The sequence below is a fragment of the Populus euphratica genome, unplaced genomic scaffold (assembly GCF_000495115.2).
Source record: "Populus euphratica unplaced genomic scaffold, PopEup_1.0 scaffold6.1, whole genome shotgun sequence".
In the NCBI taxonomy this organism is placed as follows: domain Eukaryota; kingdom Viridiplantae; phylum Streptophyta; class Magnoliopsida; order Malpighiales; family Salicaceae; genus Populus; species Populus euphratica.
The window spans coordinates 2,543,488-2,564,406 of record NW_011499849.1 but is presented as its reverse complement, the minus strand read 5'-3'; the positions used below and the strand labels follow the sequence as shown (position 1 = coordinate 2,564,406).

The 20,919-nt window shown below is 31.6% G+C and overlaps 1 protein-coding gene across 1 annotated transcript; it reads right to left on the bottom strand.

The window, feature by feature from the left end:
- Nucleotides 1-7,383: 7,383 nt before the first annotated feature.
- On the bottom strand, nucleotides 7,384-8,265 carry LOC105120593 (F-box protein GID2-like). The gene has a single exon (XM_011018848.1). It carries the CDS (start codon nucleotides 8,202-8,204, stop codon nucleotides 7,656-7,658), a length of 549 nt encoding a protein of 182 aa, XP_011017150.1. The 5' UTR covers nucleotides 8,205-8,265; the 3' UTR covers nucleotides 7,384-7,655.
- Between the last annotated feature and the right edge of the window lie 12,654 nt (nucleotides 8,266-20,919).

Below are 20,919 nucleotides of genomic sequence, written 5' to 3'. Positions count from 1 at the left end.
TAATTTATAATTTTGATTAAAAGTATAGATAACAATAATATCATCAATATAAATATTAAAACTTTACTATTAAATTAATATTATAACTTACAGCTTTCCCAGGTTGAACCCTAAGATGTTCCAGTTGAACCTCACAACCATCCATGGCAACACCATGGAACTCAAATGGCACATTGCACGACTTGAAAACTTGAGTCATCAATCTGAGCTAGTTGGTGCTTCACACTTCAAGGCTCTGTAGATTTTACTTCCTGAGAGCTCCAACCTTGCCCCTATGCCCTTCCAGCATATAAGCACCCAACCGCGGGATTGGCTCTCTAGAGGCTGGCACCATTTGGTCCAGAACATGCATTAGGCCTGCTGCTCTTTGTATATTTGCATTTGATACTACATCAACGCAGGCAAGGAGCACCTGCTTAAGACCCAATATGGGCACAAGTGACAGAGAAACAAATCTACTACACTGTAAACTATCCCTCGCGCTCGCAGCCGAGAGAGATAATGAATAAATCTACTACACTGACAGTGCCTTGCGGCGCTAGATGGAGGGAGATGAAGAGAAAACAACACCAACCAGATGAAATGATCGATTTGGGTTGGATTGTCGTTCACAGAAAAAGAGAAAATGAAACAGAGAGATAGTAACTGGGACCGCAGAGAGAAGCTAAGAGAAAATTATCAGGTTCACATTAAGGCGTGCTCACATTATATTTTTTTAGTTTATAAATGGACGATGATCAGTCGGCAGACCAAGTTCTTAACAATGTAGGTTATGACTTCAATAATATTTTCTTATCAAAGATAGTCCCTCCAAAATGGGACTAATCAAGAGGGACAAATATGTTAGCAAACAGAAATTTAAGGAGGACAAATACCTAAATCATACACTAACAACAACCATCAAGCGTTGTCGCTTCTTGGAGTCTGGTTGGAGTGTTGGTTTTGACTTTCAAAGCTTTGAACAACGATAAACAGAACAGAACAGAACGGAAGGAAGCAGCCAAGTTTGGTTGTCGTCCACAGCACTTTCCAGCAGTCCTACCGTCTTGAATTTGTTCATATCCAGTTTTCAAACTCTTCAGGAAAATATAGGCATACGTATTCTTTTCAGGCACTATTTTCTTTGCTTTTTAATATATTAATACATAGCCACCATTCATGCATAGGAAACAGGGACTTGTCCCTCCCTGACACAATCCATTTCTAGAAGTATCTCTATTAATTCAACTGCTTAAGTATGATTTATAGCATTAACGGACGATAACTCACATTGGACCTGTGTGTTCTGGTTCTGGAAATATAGGTGAAGGATGGCCAAACATCTCATACTGTGCCAAGGTGGTGTTCAGCAGCTTGAATGAAACCCCCCTCCTTGTTTTACTCCCGACAAATGCATTCCTTTAAATTGGTTCTCCTAATTAATATATTTTAGGTGTTTTTTAATGATTTTAACTAGCAACTCTGTGTAAGATCAGGAAAAAGGCATCCTCTCGGTTTGGTACAACCTGATTAAGACCAAGTCATTCCTTACTAACAATAGAGACCACAAAGTTGAGTACAGAACCAAAAACCAAAGTTTCTTTTGCATCTTGCCGAAAGCAAAAGATCTCTAGGACTGAAATAAGCCAACAACACATCCCTTGAAATGGCCCAAGAACTGCCCCAGCAATGCATAATACATGACCAAACTCTACAACTGTGTAGGAGCAAGTGATTACTAGTTTCTGAACTTCATTGCAAAATGCACAGGAGTAGTCTACTACAATAATTCCATCATTTGAAAGAAATCTGTAGTTGGAAGTTTACCAAAGGATACCAACCAAACAAAAGCTTCAATCGTCGGTGGAACTAGAGATTTCCAAACATATGAAACTATTGGATTACTACCTTGTAAAAGTACTAAATCCATCAGCTTTCTGCGTGAGCTAACCGACAATTGTCCTGAGCTATCATAAGTCCAAATCAATCTGTCCTTCTAATTAATGCAACAGATGTAACAAGCGCAACCATGGGAAGAAGTTAAGGGACAATTAATGGAAGGATTTGCTAGCTTGTACTGGCATAGTCCTAATAAATACGGTTAAATGAGGTCCCTTTTCAACTTACTTACAAAAACACCATGGATCACCGAGCAACATTTTCGATATGATCCGATGTTCAATAGCCGATCGTAAACTAGTTGATCATGGTTGGACAAATTAAACTGTGCTCGTAGAAGAGAGATTACTGAAGAAAGCTTCATTACCAATTAAAGATAAAAAAAAACATTGGAAATTCATAATGAGACACTAACTAGACAAGATATAATTGCTCTGTCTTGAATGGTTCTTCAATATATATCAGATCACGGAACTCTGAAAAGGAATGATAAGTACCTCTAGATAAGTTACATTTTACATTTATATCTGAAAATAAATGAACGAAACGAATGAATGAAATGCTATATTACTCGCATGCTGCAAAGATTGAAAAAATCATTGATGCACAGCAAGACTGGCTCAATATTATGTCAGTGCCCGTCTCCAGGACTAGGACCGCCATGTGTTTCTCTAGAGTGGACAATCTTGAACGCATGGCCCCTCCCTCCTTCGCTTGGGCCGCTTTTTTTAATTCCTTCAATGTGCATCTCGTCAGAGAATATTGTACCAATCCTGTTGTTCATAGAGCCATGTGACTCTACCACACCGAGAGGACGAGCTTCCGAGATGATCAAAAGCAGAGAGCATACAAAGAGAGGCCCGGCGAAGAAGATTGAAGACGTGGAAAGTCTTGCCATTATTGGACGGTGTCGTCAAGATAATTTTCGCTGTAGACAAATTAAGTTTGTAAGTTTTATTCACAGAAATGTTTTTTTTGTAAGTAGAGCTGATTAACTTGGTGTCTTACTTATAGGGACTGCCAAGTCTGCAACCGAAGACCTTGCAATTTGACCAGGGAAAGGAGAGGAAAAGCCCCTGGAAAACACGTGGTGCCTTCCAGAGCATTTTAGTTTTGCCGTCACCTGCCCTTTACCATTTTCCTGAAAGGAGGGACTGCATACGTCAGTCAATACATCCTGGGAGAATCAATATATTGTTTAATAACTGCAAGAGGAAAAACATAAAAAGATGTAAGCCCTCCAAGAAACTTTGACCGCGATCAATCTTTACCTCTCTCTGTTGCTTTCTAGTAGCAGAAGCAGGAAGGGTCTGCGCCAGTGCCTTCGTAAAAATATAAAAGGCAGCATAAATGCGCCTCGGACCAAGTCCATTTACAGGTGCACGTGGAATACAAGTAATGGATTATTTCATCATCAATTACTGCAAGGTATGTATACGTAGTCAACCATCTCAAATCAATCAGCAAATAAAAAAATATAAAAGATAAAGATAATCAATTACTCGAGTATATATGGTGAGCATAAGGAACTTCACAAAGATTGATTTGAATTTGCTCGAATTTGATTATAGAGATAGACTTCGTTAATATATTTATATAGTATTTTTCTTTATTGATGCAAGATCATGTGATATAATTTATAGAATGAAACGATATTTAACATTAATATGTTTGATTTTTTTATAGTATATTCAGTTCTTGGCCTATTACAATGTATAACTAAAATTGTCAATTAAACCTCTTATCATAAAACTTTTATTATTATCGTTGTTGATGTCATGCACTCAATTTTTATTGTAAATAATGCAATAATAAATTATAAAATTGCTTTTCAACTAATAACACATAATAAAAAAAATATAAATATAAGTTATTACTGATTTTTTTCTATTCAAATCATTAGCATAATCTAAATCTGCAAAGTCTTCAGCACTATCTTTAATGCTATTATTATTATCATGTATCAAACCAATATTTTTAGTACCACTAAGATAACTTAATGTGTTTTCATAAATTTATTAATTATACTAATATCATGTGAAATGTATGGACGAATATAGACCATATTATATATAATGTTTCTAATTGCATTAGTATATAAAACACCTAACAACATGTGTCTCTTTTAGTGACAAAGTTCAAGATAACCACAAATAAGATGTAAATAAAGTGTTTTCTTGCTTGTAGTTTTACATACCAGAATATTTAAGAATATTCTTAGGATGTTTTATTTGTGACAAGTATAACTTGTTAGCATATCGATTTTGGCATGTCTCCATACCCAAAATCTTTTTTACTACACCCAAATCCTTTGTCACAAATTCAAAATGATTTTTTAAACTGTTGATCTCATACATGTTCTTGGAGGCATCAACATGTCATCAATACATAACAATAAATACATAAATGAACCATCTAATAACTTTATGAAACACATATAACCATCATAGTAAATCTTAAAATAATCATGTCCAGGTATAAAAGTATCAATTTTTTTATATTATTATTTTGATGACTGCTTCAAGATATATAATGATTTTTTTAATAAGCATGCATGGTTTTTTTTATTTTAAAAAATAAAATCCTCTAACTGATATATATAGATCCCTTTTTTTTTTACTTATTATATAAAAAAGTTATTTTAATGTTTAACCACTCAAGCTCCAAGTCAAATAAAACAATAATGACAAGCAATATCCAAATAAAACTATATTTCACAATTAGAGTGAATACTTTATTGAAGCAATACCTTCTTTGTATATAAATCTCTTAACAAATAATAGGTGTGCTTTAAAACTTTCATCTTTAACCTTTAAGATTCCATCTTTTCTATTATAAGCCATGTTTCCTCTTGCAAACCCATTAAAAATTCATACAATTCTAAATGAACCTTTAAATTTATATGAGTTTTTTCGTTAATTAATTTATTATTTGAATAATAATTTATCATCTCACTCATAACTAAACAAAAGCACAACAATTCTACATTTCCCCTAATAATTTCTTTAAAAATCCTAAATCACGATATACTAAAATTTCAAATATTAAGAAACAAGCAATTCAATTCATCTCCAATTATCATCACTATATCATTACAAATTAAATTCATAAAATTTATAAACATTTAAATCAATTTAAATTCATTTTCCTATGCCACTTCTTTAGCCTGCCACACATCCTTCAAAACACCAAATTTCCTTCTTTTCTTCTAGATTTTGCACTCTCTCCTACCCATTTCATCCCAAATGAATCAATTTCCATCAACTTTGTATTTCCTTAAATTTTTAACATAAACCCTAACTTGAATTAGTTGGGATTTTTACTAAAAAATACAAATAACCTCAATCAATTATGAAATTAATGTTAGATATGACATTACTTAATCAACCATGTATATTACTTTGTCTACTGTGTAGTTACTGTTGTTTGTTCTAAACTATTAAGTTGATAAATACATACATATTTTATTTATATCAAACTTGAAAAGGAAACAATTATGTGGGAGCGGGGAGTTGAACCTTAATTGTCAAATCCTATTATAAAACCAACACCCTCATTGTTGGGTTGCTGCAGTAATTTGTTATGATTGATGTAAATGTTTAGGGTTAATTTCATGATTTGGAGCTACAGATTATTTAGGGTTTGGGGTTAAAGTTTGTATTTTGTGTTAATTTAAGGTTTGGTATATGCTTGTTTTTAAATTTTAATACTTTTAAATATCCGTTCGAGAACTACGGTATGTAACAAACATTATTATTTTACTAAAAAATTACTTTTTTTTTAAAGGTGCTGATAAGCAAAAAATATCTAAAAGAATTAGCAGCTATGCAGGGGAATAGAAAAGCAAAAGAATAAAGAATAAAGAATAGGTATGGAGACAAGTTCAAGCTCATCAAGGAATCATTTTATTGTCAAATCAAGTCACACAAGGATCTTGCATCCATAGTTACAACTTCTAAGTAGACGAAGTTTATGTGTGCAATATGTTCCCTGGAAAGCTCTCAATTAATATAATGGAAGAATTGATCATTTTCAATTCGGTAGTCTGCTTGTAGAAAACTTGTAACCACTTGGACAGGGATCCTGGCTCCAGCAGCCACAGGGCAAAATACCAAGCCATGAAAACTGTTTAGAGGTATTGTTGTTATTGTTTTTTAAAGTATTTTTTTTTAATATATTAAAATAATAATTTTTTTATTTTTAATATTAATGCATTAAAATTATTTAAAAACATAAAAAAATATTAGTTTTAAAAAATAAAATATTTTTAAAATATAAAAACAAATGAGAGGTTAGTTTTCAACTGGAAGATATACATGGGTCCGCAATGTAGAAGATACAAGATAACCGAGACAACCTAATCCTCTTGACTGGGACTGCGGCTTTGTACAAATATAATTGATGTGGATCGCCCAGGATTTCAGGAACACATTGATAGACAAAAACTGTTCAAGAAGTTGTTCAAATCCGATAATTGAATCATGTTCAAATTTTATAGATGAATTTCTGATAGAAGATTCAACTGTGCCCAGCTTGTTTTCTACTCGAGATCCCACTCCACAAGCTCTTGAAATTGCTTCTGAAATCTCATTCCGTATTTTAAACTTTTTTAAGGCATTTAAAACCTTTCTTTTTAGATTTTATAAAATTTGCCATAATAAGACTATAGTATTTTACAATTTAATTGTGTTTTATCTTTTATTAGAGCCCCCCACGTGTGTCAATAATACTCAACATACTCAACCACACCTTTTATGTCTCTTTTATAGAACCTCCACTTTTATGTCTCTTTTTGACGAGCGCACGAGAATGCAGCGTATACGAGAATGGCTATTTTTTAAAATATATTTTATTTTTTAAAAATTAATTTTTATAACAGCATAGCATATTATAATAATAAAAATTATATTAACCAAAAAAATATTTAAAATTTTACCCAGCCTCCAAACACAAACACAATACCAACCAAACAGAGGTTTGAGTGTTGATAAGAAATATAGAATATGCCTTTTATTTTAAAATAATATTATTGTTTTTATATATCCTTTTTTCCCTCTGTCCATCCATATTTTATGATGTCTATAGTTTTGACCACACAACTTTAAAATAAATTAAAATAGCATTTTTTTTATTTTTTAATATATATATATACATAAAAACCCAAAAATATAACAAAATTATTTTTTTAAAAAAAGTAAAACAACAGTTCAACGTCTTCAACCAATTAAAAAAAAAAGAGTAAAACAACAGTTCAACGTCTTCAACCCCCCTCGCCACCGTGGCAAAATTGACTGAAAGCATGGGAAGTGGCAGCCTTTAATTACAACTGTGCCCTGCCCATTTTGGCCCTGTCTGTTTAAGCCTCTTCCTGCAATGAAAACCCTTCCTTAACCACCCCTTTACTAAAAGGAGATCACGAATAGATACGAACAAATTCACTTTATTCTTCAATTTTTATTTTTCCATGGAATCCAAACACAGATTTGTAGCTCTTGCAAACTCAAATAAAAGTATAATCACAATTGTGATTACCCAATTGGACATAAAAGCTAGCAAAAATGCGAAACAGCAATTACTTGAGTACATTAAGGTTTACATATTACAGATCTAATTAGTAATAACCCAGATCAAATACGACGAGAAACAAACCAAAGCCAAAAAGACAAAGGAGAAGAAAAACCCAAACCAAATTTAGACAAAAACAAGGAAAAATAAAATCCCAGATTAAGATTTAACAAGACATTCTCTTATATAAATTACATAATAATAACTCTAATTCATCTCCCTCTGTTGCTAAAATTCATCTTCTCATAATACCGAATTGAAAGCAAAGACAAAGACAGATGCACCTCATCCTTCCCCCACCTAGCCGGTGGCTTATTTCCAATCATAGGCGAGAACGGATTCCAGGCAGAAGAAGAAGCTGAAGCAGAGCCAGCGGAATTTGACTGTGGCTTTGATAGAGGCCAGAGGTACTGAGAGTGAAGTCGACGAAACCCACCAAGAGCTAAAACAACAGATCTCAGTTGTTGATTACCACAACCCATGTTACCCCAGTGTCTTGTACAGATCAGCTCCCATAACCTCTCATCCTGTACTGTCCGGTGCCACTGCTTGCTCACACACGCTGCACTACCCAAAGTCCTCGCGTCCACGTGCTTCAACACCTCAAAAAGTAAATTCTCGTCTAAATTCATAAACCCAGATCCTGTATTGACTGCAGATTCTATTTCTTCCTTGTTTTCGTCTTCTTGGTACCTCTTCTTCTTCATTTTTATGTCAATTTTGTTTTGGTTTCCGGGATCGGTGTGAAGCGGGCGCTTCATGAAGAAAGGGAGGGAGTGGGGATAGAGAGAGGGGGGGGGAGGGAGGCGAGGGAAAGAGAGAGGGAGTAACGAGGGGGTATGAGGTAGAGATGGGTGGGAAAGGGGCCTTGGTGGTTATCGAAGAGGACAACAAGGTGAATTGATGCTGTTTTCTTTTCTTTTCTTATATTTGTGTACATGTAATTGACGATTTTGTCCTGGTTTGTATTCTTGTTTTATTTTAGTAAATCTTATCGATGTTTCGGTGTATTTTGTTTGTTAATTTCCTTTTATTTATTATTATTCTTTTCAAAGCCAGCTAGCTAACTTGGTTGTTTTAGGCGGTGTTCGGTTTAGTAGATGATCGTGTTTTTAAAATTTTAACTTGTTTTAATATAATAATATTAAAAATAAATTTTAAAAATAAAAAATATTATTTTAATATATTTTTAAATAAAAATCATTTTCAAAAACAACTTCTATTATAATTTTAAATATTTTTTTATTAGTTGCTTGTTATCTTGTTTTTTTTTTTTTCCACCTTAATTTGCGATGGATGGAGGATCATGTTTCTACCGTGAACCTGAGAAGGAATCTATAACGAAAGAAATGGGGGGTCAGGTGAACGAAGTCAGGGTGTTTTAAGTCATTTTTGTTTTTTATATTTATATATAAAAAAATAGATTGAAGTCGTTTTGATTACGGTCTAACCATGCTTGCCTGACAGCTATGCTGAATCATCCGTTAATTGTGAATTAAACTTCACTTTTAAATCTTGAGGAATCACTTTTTTCATTTTCACAATTAAAATGAGCAAATCCTGAGTTATATAATTTTTGTTTTATGAGAATATATCCTCTGTTCTATATGAAAATATCTCTGAGTGAGAAATAAAACGGCCCTGTAATATACTGAATTGTTTAATTAAATCCATTTATCATTTTAATAGCTTATCAAGTCCCTCTTCTTTGCTTAATACGCTCCCCACTAATGATGTTGTTGATATGGAATTTTGCAACTTAACTAATTGCATGACACGTGTCTTGACTTGGTTGACCTGTGATTTCTTTAATTTTATTAATAACATAAAGCCTTTAATAAAGATGGAAGATAATTAAAGAAATAGTTAAGTCAATTACATTTATAAAAAATAAATAATAGATGCAATCCTAGTCTTTCTTTTTTTTTTTAAGGAGAAATCATGCTTTAATAAAATTTTAAATTTATGTTGATATTAAAAATAAATTTTAAAAAATAAAAATATATTATTTTTATATATTTTTAAATTAATAATACTTTAAACATTACCCACTACTACAATAATAAACATTACTTTATTTTTTAAACATTTAAAATAATTTCCAGTGAATTCTTGAAAAACATAAAATCAGCCTTGTGATATCCAGAACTTAAGAACCCAGATCTGAATTTGATCAAGCCAGCCTTGTCGTCTTCTTCTTCGCTCCATATCCTCTCTCATGGGATTGTTGCTAGATGAGAAACTCGAGCAAGAGCGTTAAAAGGGAAAGCGTATTGCTTCTTTAAAAAGAGTTTTACAGATGACAATCTTGAATGGTCTTCAGGTTGAAATGTATTGTTGGGTATCGATTTCCAAAAATCGGAAAAATGTCCATCAACAAAGCCTCACCAGCCACCTCCATCAAGGCCATCATATTACTAATTAAACACATGTGAGTTAACTCGCCCTCTTTCCCAACTCATTCACACTACAGATCTGAAAGCTCCATCTTCGCCTTTTGAATACGTGATTCGGAACCCCAACGCTGCTGTACCTTGTGGATTGAAATAAAGATCATGAGGGTTGATTCTTTCTTGTCTTCTTTTTTCAGAATTCACTTGAAGTTGTTTTTAATGGAAGTGGTACAGGGGTCTAATGCCTGCGACTGTTCAAGGACGACGAAGAAGAAGACTGCATTTATTATTTGTTTTTTTAACGCTGTGATTGTCTTCAATTTTCCTTTTTTTCTTCCTCCTTCGCACAACCATCTTTTGTCTCCCCATTCAAAGTTATCTCTTGTTGAAAAAAGAGGAGAATAGATTGTGAGTAAACCACGTTAAAAGAAGCACGTCGCGTCGTTCAAAAGGTTATTAAATTCCTTCAATGACATAACTAATAGAAAAAATGTATTAAATAAATTGATAGAGTTAAGGAATTCATTCATTCAATCAACTATTAAAATAATATAAGAATTTGATTGCGTAATTTATCACAGTACAGGACGATCTGTTAACTTAACCCGAAGTAAAGCTTGTGGCTTGCTACAACAATTAAGGTATATACTGTTGCATGTGACATCTTGACAATCCAGTCGTCTAGTTTTATGGTATTTGAGAACTTAAACAAGTTTTTCTAAGTTACAAGTAAATAATTGATTATGCTAAAAAAATAATTATCTTAAAATATTACGATTAATTTTTTTTTTAATTTTAATTTTAATGATAAAAATGTTTTTTCTATTTATACAATAAATTTTTCTAAATTAATACATATATATTAACTTATTGTAAGTAAAAACTTCTACAAAAACTAGAATAGTGATTTGAGATTAGGTTTAGCGACAGAGTCTAATTCTATTTTTTAAATGGTAAGCGCAAGATTCAAAAGGATACTAAATAATAAGTTGAGATTTGTCCCATTTTCCTTTTATTATGCAATTTGTATTTTTACTTTTTTAAGCAAAGTTTTGACTTTACAAGCACAGAATTTTTTAAAAGATTCTACCATACTTCATCAATTCTTCAATAAAAACATAACCTTATATTTTCTTTTTAAAACCAGGAAGCTTCAATTTTTTGGAAGTAAAACCCTTTTAAGGATTACACGACTCACAAGTTAACTCTTTGATCTAAATAAAATATTTTTTTTATTAACATACTTTTGAGGAAAAAAATTATATTTATTATAATTATTTTTTAATAAAAAAAATCAACTTTTTAAGACCGTAATCCTTTAAAAAATTATAAGTTGATTATTTAATAGAATCAAAATTTTATTTGCACATTTTTTTGTTTTAGTGAAAACAAAGCTTGCATTTTAGATCATAAAATGTAATTTCTTGATGATAAAATCCTTTTAAAACTTTATACAATTCATAAATTCATAATGATTAATAAACATTGCATAATGAAATTCATATAATTATCCGCATGGTCCCACAAATTTATCCATATATAATAAATATAATCTAACACAAAAATCAAACATTGATCATGAATTAATCAAAACAAAATAAAACAAGCATATTTTTATATATTCATTAATCAATAATCAATATATATGTTATAAATTATTTTAAAAATAAATGAATTACAAATTAGGATCACTAGAGTCGGCTAGAATCAAGGTTGTTAATTTTGTTATGTTTCATCTGAAATGATTAAAATATTTCATACCAATTCAAAAAACAGAACAAAACATAATAATTTTTATCTCATTTTAAATCCCAGTATATTCTAGATAAATTTTGGCCAGAATGTTTCAGTTTTATTTTATATTTTTTGTTTTAAGCTTGAAAAATCATTGAATCAAACCTAAATTTCAACTTATTTTAACCAAAACAAATCATAAAAATACCATATAAATATTAATAACTTCATTTTCAACTAGAAACAATCTTTAATCAATCTAAAAAAACAACAAAAATAATAATAAATTTATGGACTCTAATCTATTTTTTTGGCATTGTCAATGAGCAAATTCATCTTCATTGAACTCCTCCCTTTTAACAAACCGTTATCGACATCAATATCTATTACATTCCTTCCATTTTTTTAGTTGAATAAAACATGAGTTGAACATTTTATTTATAAAATGTTAAGAGATGAAAATACCATTCTCCATTAATATCACAATAAAAATATATTTTGCAATGTGATTATAATATAAAAAGAAGTAGACTATTTCTTATTATTCTTGAGAAAAGCATAACCTCGTGATATTGAATGAGTAAACTGAAAGGAATTTAAAGGGATGACGAACAAAATTTATAATTTAATTAAGGGTTAAAAAAATATTAATTAGGTGGTGTTCATATTAACCTAAATATAACATTTAGATTCCAACTCCTTTTATCTTCCTTGAAAAATTAATTGTTGTAATGTTTTGATATGAATAACTTATGTGGCTTCCCTTCATCTTTTAGAAGTGAAAAGTTTGAATTTGATTTATATTTTTTTGTGTTAAAATGTTATATTTTTATAATATTTTGATATTTTGTTTAAGTTAAATTATATTAAGTTATACTTCTAATTAATTTTGTTTATTTAGAAATATTTTAAAATTTAAAATTATATTTACTTGATATTATATTTGTATTGTATAATTTATAATTAATTTATTTTAAATTTAAATTTAAATTATATATATATAAACAGTATAATACTGAAACACTATAAAAGCAAAACATTTTATTCTAATTGAAAACCAAAAATACCTATCAAACGGAATTGACAAGGCTATAACTAGACTGAAGCTGCTGGGATGAAGGAAGACAACGAAAACGCGTGGGAAGAAACTGGAGCGGATGACCTGTTGCGCGTGTAAAGCACGCGCGTGATTTGCGGCTGCCATGATTTTTTTAGCTAGTTTTTTTTCCCGGTCGAGGGAGATGGAATTTATTTTTTCCAAGCCTTTTAAAAATAATATTAAAAGATTTTGTATTATTTTGCATCTTGATTGTAGTCAAAATTAACTCTTTTTTCTCTTAATCGTGTAGAATCTTCCTATAATTTTTTAATTTTGTTTAATTCTTTTATTTATTTATTTTTATCATTTGCATGATTAGTTATAAGCCATTTCAGTCCCCTTTTTTATTTTCTCATTTCACTCCCTCAAATTTTATTTTATTTTTTATTAATTTTATCTATCTTGTCTCAAAAAAATGAAAATAATAAAAATTGTTTGAATTTAATTGAAAATTTATTTCTTGGAAAATCTGAAAACAAATAAAAAAATTGAGATAAAAAATGAGTTATGAAATATATGCAAACTAGTGATATTACTCATGTGTTGTCACAAAGAATCTTTTAAAACTTATTTTTTATTTAATTATATAATATCAAAAAATAAACATTGGTAAAAAAAAATCTTTTTTTTTTGTTCATATAATGTTTTTATTATTCTTAAGTATAGAAAACAACATTAATAATTTTTTATTGCAAAAACTATAATGATTTGAGTTAAAAAAACTAATTTAAATAATTTTTAGAGACTAAATTCTACGTTTTGGCATTTCAATGATCGATGCTTGGTTTATTCCATTAACATTTGCTTCTTTCTGTCCATTAAATCATTGAATAAGCCCGCCGGATTTTCCTGAAGATATTTAAGCTTCTCGATTTTTAATCAAGTCTAAATGACAATTGATAAAATTTATGTTATTTTAGACTTTCAACTTCAATTTGGAATATGACTCACATTATAGTTTGAATATTTATGCATAACATTTTTATTTTTATTTTTTGCTGTCATGAAATGAAATGATTTGTTTTCACTTGATGATAATATCATGTAAAGATACAAATTTTAAAATATTTTACTATGCATGAGAAGTTTATCATATCATTAAAAGTAATTACACTTAATTGTTCGAGATTAAAGGATGCAATCACAGAAGTTCAAAACCTTAAAGACTATAAACGATAGTTAATCAAACGCATCAAAGTAGAAGTTCTTAAGAATAGTTAAGCTTCTGCCCGCTTAACCGGGTGAATGGTTCTTGAAGTTGTGATTCATACGTTGATATGCATGTATACAGACGTTGCTGGAGCAAAGCACAATTCTCATAAGCATGAAATAATCATATTTAAGCTGATGTTCTTCTTGCAAAGCACTAAAATAGAAAAAAATCTGAAACTGGTTCGTCTATCTGCAAATGGACCAAACCCACTGAATACCTTTCTGTATTTTCCCAGCACAAGAAGTCGATATAATAAACAAAAACTATATTTGATGAATTTCCGGGCTATATCAAAGCAATCACAAACAGAATATAGTATCACTACGTGGTTCATCTTCTCTAGTGTGATGCATAATGAGAAAGAAAGACCATGCATTCTGCAGGCAGCTGGATGGAAAAGCGAATAAAATATAGAGACGATTAGCTGAACATGAACTGGGTAATTAAGGGGCTATTAATAAGTGACCAACACCTCTGTGACTGGGGCCAGAGTATTCTTGAGACAGGTGTTCAGTCCCTCTCTGACCGGGACTAGCATCAGCCGGAGCTGTCTTGAATGCATTGATTGAACTAGGAGAAAGAAGATGGCGCCCAGGAGTTCTAGAGCTCTCCACGTTCATGAAACAGGAGAGGACGAGGAGGAATGTGATAATAGAGACAGAAAACTTAATCAGGGAATATGAGAAGCAACGGGAAGGATGCTTCATTTCTGTTGCTCAGGTTGTTTGCTAGTAGAAGAAAAAAGAAATGTTTTGGGTCTAAATAGGAGAATGAACAAGAGCAAAACTCTTGGACTGGTAGGGAAATAACCAGTGCATAAATACTACAGTTCGTTTGAGAAATTCCAACATCTACCGAATCTCTAGTTGATGATCCAAATGACAAAAAAAATGTCCAGAAGGAGTACCCTTTTTCAGCAGAATATGCGATTCCTGATTACGACAACTAGTCAACAAAGTTAATCTATACTGTAATAAAGCTCTGTAATAAAGCTCTTACTACAGTCAAATTGATTAATTTATAAAGTAAGGTCAGTGTTCCTTAAACCTAACATTCCCTTTTAATATCTATACTGTAATAAAGCTCTTACTACAGTCAAATTGATTAATTTATAAAGTAAGGTCAGTGTTCCTTAAACCTAACATTCCCTTTTAATATCTATACTGTAATAAAGCTCTTACTACAGTCAAATTGATTAATTTATAAAGTAAGGTCAGTGTTCCTTAAACCTAACATTCCCTTTTAAATTCAAAAACTTAGACCCATGATAAGATTGGGGGAAAAACTCAGTTAATGGCTTTATCTTTCTTTCTTTAATATATTGTAACAAAGTTTAACTGCTCCATCCTAAAGCAGAGAAATTTGAACCATTACCAATACCAATTTACATGTACATAAAGATGCGATTTATAACTGCGTTTCAACTGAAATTTTTAATTATTTTTTAATTATAATAGTAATATCAAAAATAAATTTTTTAAAGAATTATTCTAATATATTTTTAAAAAATAACCATCATCATTCCAGACACCTCCAAGAATAAGGCAACCACCGGGGGAAAAAAATATATTCCTAACACAAGAATAACACTCCAGGTTCTATCTGTCGAACATAATCTTAATAATTCATTAATTTACGAACTCACTGGGTAAGCTCAAGATGCCATAAATTCTTTGGTGATTTTAGATAAAGATTACGTAAGACTTCATAGATATGGTTTCAATATAATATTGCACGTTTTCTGCTCATGTGTGTACTTTTTTTTTTTTTTTCCTGTAAGACGAATCAAGGCTATAATAATAATAATATGGAATATGAGAAAGCTATTTGTTTACCAAATCCGCAATGGGATTCTCTTGAGAAATGAAATACTCTATCTTCCTCTAGTCCGTGAACGGGGAGAGGTTCTGGTTCTATGATGTCAACGCCCATTCCCTGGCTAGTTTAGCTAAATTGAAACACAAATCCTCAATTGGCAACCTGGCAATTGCCGGCTTTTTCTCCCCCTGCCGGATTGCTCCAAGATCGCTTCAAATTTTGCAGGAATTATTGTCGGTCACGCACCCTAAGAATGATGGTGGTATTATCTTAGATATGGATCTGCAATTTGTAATTTTTTTTGGCTCAGCTCATGATTCATAATGTGTTGACATCGAGTTTCGAAACTATTATTAAGAATCTCCACGGCACACGCTTCACACCAGGTTAATAACGCCACAAGAGGACAAGAAGAAAATCTTGAGATGGTGAGATTCACAGAAGGCTAAATATTGCTCCTTAGCCTTGAGTGGTTTGGTTGCCATTCACGTATCTGTCAAAGTGCTCGACGTAGACTGCCTGCAGATATTTCAGACAGAAATACAATCAAGACATTAATTGCCACTTGATTTATGCAGTGTCTATGGATACATGTGAATAAAGCTGATTCTATTGAGATTTTTAAAATAATTTTTATTTGAAATATATTAAATTATTTTATTTTATTTTATTTTAAAATTTTTATTTTTAATATCATTATAAAATGATCTAAAAAAATATAAAAATTTAATTTGAAGAAAAAAATCCAAATTTTTATTAAAAAAACACTTTGCAGCCGTTAAAAAAATAACAGTCCTCGATATGCATGTCATGAGATTAATTAACTACTCCTTTAGATTATTGAGAGCTAACTTGGAACCTAATAATTTATATTTTGTTGTTAACTCCTAGAACCTTAATAAAACTCATAAACAGTCTGTTAGCAACTGCACCTCTAACTATAAATTAAGTGCTATTATTACAAAGATATTGTTGTCAGACTTGTAGTAGGCAAAAGATATCAGATAACCTTAAAGAATACGTATGTCACTATTGGATTTTGATAGCAGAATTTGTTATCCAATAAAGGATACTGGTAGCCATATATGCCAAATTAGGTGCCCATTGTACACCAATATTTCCCCTGTAATTAACTCGTCAAACACCGCCATATGTAAGTGTTAAAGGGCTTCGAGTTAGTCCTCCATTCTTTTCTCTACTGCCGTAGAGAAGCAGGATAAATTAGTACTGTATTCCATGCATACAGGAAATGCCTTACAGGATACAAAAAAGAAAGGTAAACTAATTAATGACTTTATAAAAATATAAAACAGTATTGAGTGCAAAATTCAAACGGGAGACTTGGTCTCGTTTTGATGACAATATTATAATTATTGAGTCCAATTCCATCGGTAAATAATAGGAAATTAAGAATTTAATCCTCCCAAGTGGTATACCTCCCTCATTTTTAAAAGCAAGTGGTTTGAAAAGGAATGTTGAAAACTTTGAGCAACTTTGACATTGCTACACAAAAAAAGTTGCCAGCGGGGACATCTAGTTCTAGGTTGTTTTTAAGTTTCAAAAAAAAATTCAAAAAATTTAAATTCTTATTAAAATTAATATTTTTTAATATTTTTATATTATTATGAGATGATAATTTCAAAAATAATTTTTAAAATATAAAAATATATATTTTTAAAACAATTACTTTAAAAAACATTATTATCACACTACCAAACATCCACTTGCAAGTAATTTTATCTCAGCATCCATATCTCTACGAATTGGATCCGCTTCCTACAAAAGTGGAGGTTTGAAATCGTTTTTTCTCTGTCTGCGAAGGCATGTATGAATTCGGACAATAAGCATTGACAATATACTTTGTCCCACAATGTACGGATATATTGAATATAATTGTCAATAATTTATATTTTATATTTCAAAATCTTTTAATTTAAATAATAGGGGATTAAAATAGCGTATTTCGTTGCCTAGTCATTTAGGAGCTTGTGGTCCAGCAAGTTCTCGTGCCTCCTCCCGTGGCTTTTAGAGTCTAGACCACTCCCCTGGCGACGCACCGTCTTGTGTAGTCGGAGGATGACAGTTCAATTACGAACTTTTTTCTTTTAAAAAACTTTCAAGGACCGTCCTTTAACAGCGACACATGCCGTATCCCCGATTATTCTTTATTTGTAAAGTTGGAGTAAAAAAAGAGAAAAAGAATCAGAAGCGAATTAAACGCCACCGCGTTCTACAGATGAGAACACACGCTTTGATTTCAGATATGTGTGAAACCAAACCATGCAAAAAGCACAGTATTGTATGTCAAACACACAGCCGTTTAGAATTATTTTTACAGTTGTTTTTTAAAATATATTTTAAAAAAAATATATTAAAATAATAATTTTTATTTTTTAAAAATTAATTTTATTATCAACGGATCAGAACAATTTTAAAATGCTAAAAAAAAATTTAATTTTAAAAAATAAAAAATCAATTTTTTTAAAAAATATTTTTATAATACTAAAACAAACTAAACTTTCTTGCAGTCTTTCTACAAGACTTTTCAAGTAATTTATGTCCTTGAGCTTTGAATAAATGTACAGTGTCAAATTTAGACAGCACAGGCATTTTCAAAGTAAAAGCTCAACGTCCCTCCAACCCATTCCCTACCAGCTCTGAACCAAATGCTTGTCCTGCATAAAACCACAAAACAGATGGAAAGGGTAGCGTATGCCAGGTCAAATAATCTTGTAATGGTCCCACTGGACTAACAAGAGCCTCGCCGTCCTTAACGAGCATATGCTGTGCTATAAATCTGTGCATCAACTGCACATATAAAGCCCAGCAACAACAACCTAAAAATAAACTAGTTTAGCCTTGTGAGAGATATCAGTGCTCGTCGGAAATTCAAACGACCTTCAGTGAGAGATCGATATCAAACCAAATTGAAGATATGGAGATCTCAACGAAAACACTTAGCTCAGAAAAGAGCCTTTGGTTTGTGTTAGGCCTAATAATATTAGTGGTGTCGACAGAGATGAGAGCCGTCCATTGCAGGCCCCTTCGTTCAACAAACAGCACTGTCATTGCCGCAGGATGCAAGCAAGTAGATGGAACTCGAGGATCAATGGGCATGGCTTCGTTTGTTGTATCTTCAAACAACTCCAGCGGTCGTCCCTCAGTGAGAAGCTTGATGTTTAAGATGGCATCGGGACCTAGCAAAAGAGGCCCTGGCCATTAACACTCATATTTCATGACGCATTTTGTACCTTCCCTGTTGTTCCATGTTCTTATAAGTTTATTGATTTATTTGTCAGGATTCTGCAAATTTTGCTCTGTGTCCCGGCAAAGGACTAATCTTATAGAACAGTACATATAATTTGTAGTGCTCTTTAAAGGATGCAATTTGGCCTGTTATTCTACTTCTTCAAACTATGAAAAGCAAATGTATGCATGTAATCAACCGGGCATCTATTAAATCTCAGAAGCACAGTCCGTAATGTTATCTCCTAAAATTCATTGATGAAAAAATATGATAAAATCACCTGTGAGTAATGAGTTGGTTTCTTACAAGTTCGGACACCAATGTTATCCCGATACATTCAGAGAAGTTGACGAGCTTTGTTCTCTTTCCCCCACGATTCTGTAAATAATATCACCTAGTCTGATAGAACGGAGACAAATACCACGCCGGCAGTTAATGCCGACTCCATTTGCAATAAAATAATATTTTTCTATGAGAATAATTAATGAATTTATAAGTTATCAGGTTATTCAGAAAAATAGTAACAATAACATGACATTTTTCTCGGGTTATCATGAATTGTTCTTTAATATAGAGTTCTTTTCATTTACTCAGATGCGCTGGATATTTTGTTTTCCTCTCTTGATTATTATACGGTGTCGTACGAGTCAAAATTTCTTATGACTAATGCTTTGATATTAGGATATTATTTGGCCAAAACAAGATGGCCCCTTCTATTTATTATGATCTTACAAGATACCATGCAAGATTTCACGTTATACAACCAAAGTTTTAAGACTGATGTATTAAAAAAGAGATCAAGTTATGGGAACACATGACATAACTGATGAGAAAGCAGAAAAAAACTTCATAGAAGAAATTTCTGGGTTTCAAACAGAATGAAGTTTGAGGACATTGAGAACAAACTTTGCTTGTTCGTTGCATAGAAACAGTTGTTTCCTTCTTGGATGTGCTATGGTTCTGCTTCACAGTTTTGAGATATCGAAGTACCTCAGGCTTGGAATATCATCTGAACCCAATTGATGGATCAACACAACGCTGCAACAGAAAAATGCAGTCACATACCATCTTAAATGTATGATGAGTAAACTATATTATGGAGCTATCTTATGGATGATGATAAGTTTGAAGTCAATGAAACAGAACCTTCAAAGTTGGCATGGTTCCCAAATGAAGCAGAAGCATATGAATTCTATAATGAATTTGCTGAAGTAATGGGTTTTAGAGTGCGTAAAGATAAATTTCGTCATGAAATTGGGGACAACTAGACAAAGATAATTTGTGTGATCAAAACAAGGCCACAGGAGAATGAATGGCCCAACATATGTGTGGAAAATCAATTGTTTGGAAACAAGAGCACATTGTGTTGCTGGAATTACTTTCACTTCTGATCACACTCATGAGCTTGCACCTGTAGAACAACATGGCATGCAAGCATCCCATAGACATGTTAGTGAAGCTAAAGCTACTTTGATTGATGAAATGGATGATGGGGGTGTTAAATCAAGTATATATGGTTATTTAACTGAGCAGGCAGGTGGTATGCAAAATGTTAGTTTTTTGAAGGACTGTGAAAATTATTTGCGTGATAAGAAGAGGAAAAAAAAAAAAAACTCTTCATGCTGGTGATGGACAAAATGTGTTGAACATTTTAAAAGCATGCAAGCTGAAGACCCGTCTGTTTTGATGTAATCCAATTGGATGACGACAATCGCTAACCAAGCTTTTGTCTGCAGAGATGCTAGATCGAAGGTGGATCGTTAATATTAACAAAACACTCATGCTTGTGAATAAATTACTCTAACAATACCTTAAAAAAATTCATCGTAATGGAGTTTTGTGTTTTTTTTATTTTTTTTAATTGATTTTTTTATTTTATTTTATAATATTAAATTAGTTGAGAATTGAATTTCATAATTTTTTTTTTTATTTGCATTCTATAGATTTATCCTATCATATGACTTAGGATGTA